Source organism: Oncorhynchus mykiss, chromosome 24 (assembly GCF_057628025.1).
Source record: "Oncorhynchus mykiss isolate SJ-2025 chromosome 24, ASM5762802v1, whole genome shotgun sequence".
Classification (NCBI taxonomy): domain Eukaryota; kingdom Metazoa; phylum Chordata; class Actinopteri; order Salmoniformes; family Salmonidae; genus Oncorhynchus; species Oncorhynchus mykiss.
The window spans coordinates 17,424,170-17,432,555 of record NC_143045.1 but is presented as its reverse complement, the minus strand read 5'-3'; the positions used below and the strand labels follow the sequence as shown (position 1 = coordinate 17,432,555).

Genomic DNA, 8,386 nt, shown 5'->3' with positions numbered 1-8,386 from the left:
GCTCAGGAAGTGCGTCTGTTCATGTGATAATTGTCTACGGACAATTCCAATGTACATGCACTCTAGGCACAGGAAAGACTGAGGAAAGATTAGACATCCTGCGTTACTATGAGGTATTGTTTTAGACAGTGTGTGTGTGTGTACAAAGACCATTCATTACTAGCTGAACAACTCAATAGCCGTCTAATTTGGCTGGCATCACTTCCTAATTGTGATACAACGACAGGCCACTTATAAAAAGGTGAAGCAAGTGTCTCCCCAGAATGTGTTAAAAAGCTGTATTTCATCAACAGGAGGAAACAAGTGGATTAGCTGTAGTTTATGGAAACGGCATCCTCAAATTTAATGTCTCTGGAAATAAACCAGCTGTTTGTAAAACACTAACTGAACATGGAAATAGACTAATTACATGTTACTAAAACACATTTCTAAATGTAATTTATCAAACTTGAATTAACTAAAATAGTCACTGCTCATTATAACCTTGACAAGGAGACTAAGGTGAAACTAATGAACCAGCAAAGTACATTTTACACTACCTGCTACAAACGGGTCACAAATAGAATATCAGTCAACTGGTAAGTTAAGTTCCCGTCTACCATTTTCTGCTTAATGAACATGACCCAGTACTACAGGTTAACTATGTTCCATTATGTCCCCAGTGGCTTGGCCACCACTCTAAACAGAGTGTTCTTCAGGTAGGTACACAGTTGGTTCATCAGGTCCTTGTTTTGGCCTTCCACCCAGTGGATCTCCACAGCAACATCCTGCTCCTCAGCCTTCACGTTCACCAAGCACTTAAACAGGAAGTGTTGCACAGCGCCAGGGCTCTGTGGCTGCATCACTTCCTGTCCAGTGGCATTGACTTCCTGTTCCTGTGTTTCGGTAGGTACTTCCTCTGTGATTATGGCTTCCTGTTTCTGTGTTGTGGTGGGTAGTGCTGTCTGTGCCAGTATGGTATTGGGTGTTATAGAGGGAGAAGACTCCATGATGACATCCTCCTCTGTCCCACTGTTCTTGACTGGGACACAGCTGGTTTCCTCCTCCTGGCTTTGGACTTCCTGTCCGCTGGCCCGCTGAGAGTTGGCCTGGTTGGTCCCTGACTGTGGAACACTGCCTGGTCCTTGTGCTGCCGTGGGAGTGTGTGACTCTGAGTGTGAGCTATCCGGAATGTGTGTAGAGGAGTGGTGCTGGGCTGTGACTGAGGAAGGGGTGGTGGAAATACCACTGGGGGGCGCTCTGGGCAGCTCTCGGAGGTGTCGGCCCTGGTCTCTGCGTCTCTGTCTCCCGTGGATCCAGGTGTTCTCCACAACAGTCAGGAACAGACTCTGCTCTTTCCTCCCACATGGGACACGCTTGTACAGCACCTGTGGAACATAGATGACAGTTGCTGTGTATTTTGTCTAGGATCTCAGATTTGTATTCCCCTGTTGGAAAAACTGGGTTAGGGTGTATGTTTGCGGTATGTCAATGAATGAGGTGTGTACATGTAAATGCTTAAGGAGTTGTGTGTGTGTCGTGCGGTATGAGTTCCTTACAGTACGAGTGTGTGTGTGTTCTTGTGATTGCTGTATGTGTCTTTTTTTGCATAGAAAAGTATTGGGCATATTATATGTGCATTCAGACCGACTTTTTCCACTTTGTTACATAAGCCTTATTCTAAAATGGATTATTAAAAAAATTTGCAATACCCCATAATGACACAGCAAGAACAGGCTAAGAATTTTCTGCAAATGTTATTAAAAATAAACTGAAATCACATTTACATAAGTATTCAGACCCTTTACTCAGTGCTTTGTTGAAGCACCTTTGGCAACGATTACAGCCTCGAGTCTTCTTGGGTATGACGCTACAAGCTTGGCACACCTGTATTTGGAGAGTTTCTCCCATTCTTCTCTGCAGATCCTCTTAAGCTCTGTCAGGTTCGATGGGGAGCGTCGCTGCACAGCTATTTTCAGGTCTCTCCAGAGATGTTCGATCAGTTTCAGTCCAGGCTCTGGCTGAGCCACTCAAGGACACTCAGAGACTTGTCCTGAAGCCACTCCTGCATTGTCTTGGCAGTGTGCTTAAGGTCGTTGTCCTGTTGGAAGGTGAACCTTCACCCCAGTCTGAGGTCCTGAGTACTCTGGAGCAGGTTTTCAGCAAGGATCTCTACTTTGCTCCATTCATCTTTGCCTGGATCCTGACTATTCTCCCAGTCCCTGCCGCTGAAAAACAATCCCACAGCATGATGCTGCCACCACCATGATGCTGCCACCACCGTAGGGATGGTGCCAAGTTTCCTCCAGACTAGGCATTCAGGCCAGAGAGTTCAATCTTGGTTTCCTCAGACCAGAATTTTGTTTCTCAGTTTTTTTTAGGTGACTTTTGGCAAACTCCAAGAGGGTATTCATGTGCCTTTTTACTGAGTGGCTTCCATCTGGCCACTCTACCATAAAGGCCTGATTGGTGGAGTGCTGCAAAGAGGAGTGTCCTTCTGGAAGATTCTCCCATCTCCACAGGGGAACTCTGTCAAAGTGACCATCAGGTTCTTGGTCACCTCCCTGACCAAGGCCCCTTCTCCCCCGATTGTTCAGTTTGGCCAGGCGGCCAGCTCTAGGAAGAGTCTCGGTTCCAAACTTTATCCATTTAAGAATGATGACCTTCAGTGCTGCAGACATTTTTTGGTACCCTTCCCCAGATCTTTGCCTCGATACAATCCTGTCTCGGAGATCTACGGACTATTCCTTCAACCTCGGTTTTTGCTCTGATATGCACTGTCAACTGTGAGACCTTTATTTAGACAGGTGTGCCTTTCCAAATCATGTCCAATCAATTGTATTTACCACAGGTGGACTCCAATCAAGTTGTTGAAACATCAAGGATTATCAATGGAAACGGGATGTACCAGAGCTCAATTTAAAGTCTCATAGAATACTTATGTATATAAGTAGAAGTTATTTTTTATACATTTTTAAACATTTCAGAACCTGTTATTGCTTTGTCATTGAGTGTTGTGTGTAGATTGAGGAAAACATTTAATCCATTTTAGAATAATTCTGTTAAAGTAACAAAAAATGGGGAAAAAGTCAAGGGGTCTAAATACTTTCCGGTGTGTAGATTATTTTGGGATGGAAAATGGTTTAAATATATAAACACCTGAAACATTGAAAGTATGTAGAAAAGATAAAATGGACCTATATTTTTTGTATAATATCAACATTGTTCGTTTTCAATCACCAAAAGAAGAGGTAGACTGTCTGGGAGGATCTATAATTCAAATAATGATGCATTCAGGAGTATTTTGGGCTCACATTGATTTCCTTATGTTAGAGCATAACAACTAGTGCTCAATTTCATACATTTGGTTTTTAAAACACATTGACCAATGTCTGTTCAATTATTTGAATCCCATTTTTTCCCTGAGCTCAATGAGCACATTGCACACTTTCCCCTGAGATAAAATCAGATCCAGGCCGAACTGTGCGATGTAGGGAGCTGTAGTTTCCAGCAGGCCAATATTCTATATAGTTTAGCGCAGAAAACATAACTACAATGACCATAATCCATTGCATGTCTACTTGTGCGGTCTGTGTTTCTTTTACGGCTGCTACATTAGGTTAGTGTGGGGCAGACACAGCGAGAGAACGCTGATCATGAGGAGTAGAGAGCAGTTGCTTCACAAGGTATCTCTACCGGAAAATAGATCTAAGTGATTGATAGTTGGTGTTCAGGGGTCATAAAAGTATGCCTGATTTAAATTTGAAGTACTACTAAAATAGTAATTTTGAAATATTGAATAAAGTAATCAAATTAAAACAAGCTCTACTCCAACTAACTAACCAAATGTGAAAAAATGTTAAAGTTAGATTTAATAGCAATTTGTCAGAGTATTTTGTGTAGATCAAAGTGGGAAAAAAAGTTGTTGCATAAGTATTCACCCCCTTTGTTTAGCCAAGCCTAAATTAGGTCAGAAGTAAAACTTTGGCTTAACAAATAAGTTAAGGACTGGCACAATGAAATAATAGTTCACTGTTTTTAATGACTACCCCTTCCTGTCCCCCATACAAACAGTGGGGAGAACAAGTATTTGATATACTGCCGATTTTGCAGGTTTTCCTACTTACAAAGCATGTAGAGGTCTGTAATTTTTATCATAGGTACACTTCAACTGTGAGAGACGGAATCTAAAACAAAAATCCAGAAAATCACATTGTATGATTTTTAAGTAATTAATTTGCATTTTATTGCATGACATAAGTATTTGATACATCGGAAAAGCAGAACTTAATATTTGGTACAGAAACCTTTGTTTGCAATTTCAGAGATCATACGTTTCCTGTAGTTCTTGACCAGGTTTGCACACACTGCAGCAGGGATTTTGGCCCACTCCTCCATACAGACCTTCTCCAGATCCTTAAGGTTTCGGGGCTGTCGCTGGGCAATACGGACTTCCAGCTCCCTCCAAAGATTTTCTATTGGGTTCAGGTCTGGAAACTGGCTAGGCCACTCCAGGACCTTGAGATGCTTCTTACGGAGCCACTCCTTAGTTGCCCTAGCTGTGTGTTTTGGGTCGTTGTCATGCTGGAAGACCCAGCCACGACCCATCTTCAATGCTCTTACTGAGGGAAGGAGGTTGTTGGCCAAGATCTCACGATACATGGCCCCATCCATCCTCCCCTCAATACGGTGCAGTCGTCCTGTCCCCTTTGCAGAAAAGCCTCCCCAAAGAATGCTGTTTCCACCTCCATGCTTCACGGTTGAGATGGTGTTCTTGGGGTTGTACTCATCCTTCTTCCTCCAAACACGGCGAGTGGAGTTTAGACCAAAAAGCTCTATTTTTGTCTCATCAGACCACATGACCTTCTCCCATTCCTCCTCTGGATCATCCAGATGGTCATTGGCAAACTTCAGACGGGCCTGGACATGCGCTGGCTTGAGCAGGGGGACCTTGCGTGCGCTGCAGGATTTTAATCCATGACGGTGTAGTGTGTTACTAATGGTTTTCTTTGAGACTGTGGTCCCAGCTCTCTTCAGGTCATTGACCAGGTCCTGCCGTGTAGTTCTGGGCTGATCCCTCACCTTCCTCATGATCATTGATGCCCCACGAGGTGAGATATTGCATGGAGCCCCAAACCAAGGGTGATTGACCGTCATCTTGAACTTCTTCCATTTGTACATTTTTTTTTACCCCTTTTTCTCCCCAATTTCGTGGTATCCAATTGTTGTAGTAGCTACTATCTTGTCTCATCGCTACAACTCCCGTACGGGCTCGGGAGAGACGAAGGTTGAAAGTCATGCGTCCTCCGATACACAACCCAACCAAGCCGCACTGCTTCTTAACACAGCGCGCATCCAACCCGGAAGCCAGCCGCACCAATGTGTCGGAGGAAACACTGTGCACCTGGCAACCTTGGTTAGCGCGCACTGCGCCCGGCCCGCCACAGGAATCGCTGGTGCGCGATGAGACAAGGACATCCCTACCGACCAAGCCCTCCCTAACCCGGACGACGCTAGGCCAATTGTGCGTCGCCCCAGGGACCTCCCGGTCGCGGCCGGTTACGACAGAGCCTGGGCACGAACCCAGGGAGCCTTGGCGCGAACCCAACAGTTGTTGCCTTCTCACCAAGCTGCTTGCCTATTGTCCTGTAGCCCATCCCAGCCTTGTGCAGGTCTACCATTTTATCCCCGATGTCCTTACACAGCTTTCTGGTCTTGGCCATTGTGGAGAGGTTGGAATCTGTTTGATTGAGTGTGTGGACAGTCTTTTATACAGGTAACGAGTTCAAACAGAACAGGAGGGCTTCTTAAAGAAAAACTAACAGGTCTGTGAGAGCCGGAATTCTTACGTCATGCAATAAAATGCAAATTAATTACTTAAAAATCATAAGTGATTTTCTGGATTTTTGTTTTAGATTCTGTCTCTCACAGTTGAAGTGTACCTATGATAAAATTTAGACCTCTACATGCTTTGTAAGTAGGAAAACCTGCAAAATCGTCAGTGTATCAAATACTTGTTCTCCCCACTATACATCTGTAAGGTCTCTGTCAAGTACTGAATTTCAAGCACCGACTAAACTACAAAGACCAGGGAGCTTTTCGAAAGCCTCATAGGACAGTGATTGAATATCACTTTAAGCATGGTCATGTTAATAATTAGGCTGTGGATGATGTATTAAACCACCCATATACAAAGATAGTTGTCCTTCTGAACTGAGCTGCAGGACAGGAATGAAACTGCTTAGGGATGTCACTAGGAGCCCATTGGTAATTTTAAAACGGCTACAGAGTTCAATGGTTGTGATGGGAGAAAATGGAGGATGGATCAACATTGTAGTGACTCCACAATAATGAGCTAAATGACAGCATGAACAAAAGACAAAAGTAATACTGCAAAAAAAACACAGCAAAGCAATACACTTTTAGGCCTAAATTCAACAACATCAATGAGTATAATCGGACGGAAACCGTACGCACCTCAAAAAGCCCGAATCGCTCAGCACTAAACTCAGCATAAGCCATGGCAAAATGCGTAGAATTACAGGAAATTCGTTTTAAAACCAAAAAATCCTCTCAGCTCCATGGCAGTGTGTGTAGAATTGCAGGACATTCGTTTTAAAACAGCAAAATGTTCTCTCAGCTCCATGGAAAAGTGTAGATCTGAGGAAATTAGCTTTAAAAACAGCAAACTTTGTTCTCCCCTGCCAAGGTGTGTGCCTTTCAAATGTCCTTGCCTGCAACAAATTCAGCTACGCCGACAGGCCGGCCACACCCATCACCTAAGCCCCCTTTTGATCCAGAAAAAACCCTGTATGTGTTTACCTTCAGGTCACTGAGTGTCTTCTCCAGCCAGGCAGTGATGGTCTCTACAGGCCTGGGGTTGGAGGGACAGCCTATAGAGGAGGCCTGGGACTGCAGCTCCTTCACTGTGGGCTGAAGCAGCATGAAGGTCAGTGGCTTACGAGACTTCTCCAGCTTCCTCTTCTTACTGGGTGGAGACTGAGGAAAGAGAAATAAAATATAAATTTACAGATTGTGGGGTTTACAGAAAGAAGTAATTAAAAACTTCTGGTGAAGATGTAGTCATACTTCAATGTAGGTGATAGTGAATCCATCTTAAACCTGCCCAGATAAAAATGGTGATTCATGATGACAGTGTGGAAGACTGCTGGTAAATGCACAATATACAGTGCATTCGGGAAGTAGTCAAACCCATTGACTTTTTCTATATTTTGTTACCTTATTCTAAAATGGATTTACTATAACAATTTCCTCATCAATCTACACACAATACCCCATAATGACAAAGCGAAAACAGGTTTGTGGACATTTTTGCATATTTATTTAAAACAAAAAACATATACCTTATTTACAGAGTATTGAAGGTCCCCAAGAACACAGTGGCCTCCATCATTCTTAAATGGAAGAGATTTGGAACCCCCTGGAATCTTCCTAGAGCTGGTCACCCGCCAAACTGAGCAATCGGGGGAGAAGGGCCTTGGTCAGGGAGGTGACCAAGAACCCGATGGTCACGCTGACAGAGCTCCAGAGTTCCTCTGTGGAGATGGGAGAACCTTCAAGAACAACAATGCAGCACTCCACCAACCAGGCCTTTATGGTAGAGTGGCCAGACAGAAGCCACTCCTCAGTAAATGGCACGACAGCCCGCTTGGAGTTTGCCAAAAGGGACTTAAAGGACTCTCAGACCATGAAAAACAAGACTCTCTGGCTTGAGGAAACCAAGATTGAACTCCTTGGCTGAATGCCAAGCGTCACATCTGGAGGAAACCTGGCAACATCCCTATGGTGAAGCATGGTGCTGGCAACAACATGCTGTGTGGATGTTTTTCAGTGGCAGGGACTGGGTGACTAGTCAGGATCAAAATACAGAGAGATCCTTGATAAAAACCTGCTCCAGAGTACTCAGGACTGCAGACTGGGGCGAAGGTTCACTGGCCCAGCCAGAGCCCAGACTTGAACCCGATCGAACATCTCTGGAGAGACCTGAAAATAGCCCTGCAGCAACGCTCCCCCTCCAACCTGACAGAGCTTGAGAGGATCTGCAAAGAGCGAGAGAAACTCCCAAAACACATGCGTGTAGCGTCACACCCAAGAACACTCGAGGCTGTAATTGCTGCCAAAGGTGCTTCAACAAAGTACTGAGTAAAGGGTCTGAATACTCGTAAATGTGATTTCAGTTTTATTTTGATATTTCCCAAAACTCAGAAAAGTTTTTTGCTTCATCATTATGGGGTATTGCATGGAGATTGATGGGGAAAAATATTTAATACATTTTAAAATAAGGCTGTAATGTAACAATGTGGGAAAAGTACTTTCCGAATGCACTGTAAATACTTACTCCCCAACCCTGCCTGTGTATGTGTAACGGATTTAAAAACCGGTAACT

General features: G+C 44.1%; 1 protein-coding gene across 4 annotated transcripts in view; it reads right to left on the bottom strand.

The window, feature by feature from the left end:
- Positions 1-264: 264 nt before the first annotated feature.
- mettl16 (methyltransferase 16, N6-methyladenosin) overlaps positions 265-8,386 on the bottom strand; it is a 34,556-nt gene continuing 26,434 nt past the window's right edge. For all 4 annotated transcript variants that reach the window (XM_021582442.3, XM_021582443.3, XM_021582440.3 and 1 more), the window contains 2 exons: positions 6,802-6,978; positions 265-1,367 (listed from right to left, as the gene is read on the bottom strand). In XM_021582442.3, the coding sequence (XP_021438117.1) occupies positions 651-1,367; positions 6,802-6,978 (894 nt within the window). In that variant the 3' untranslated portion in view covers positions 265-650. The remainder of the gene's footprint in view (positions 1,368-6,801; positions 6,979-8,386) is intronic.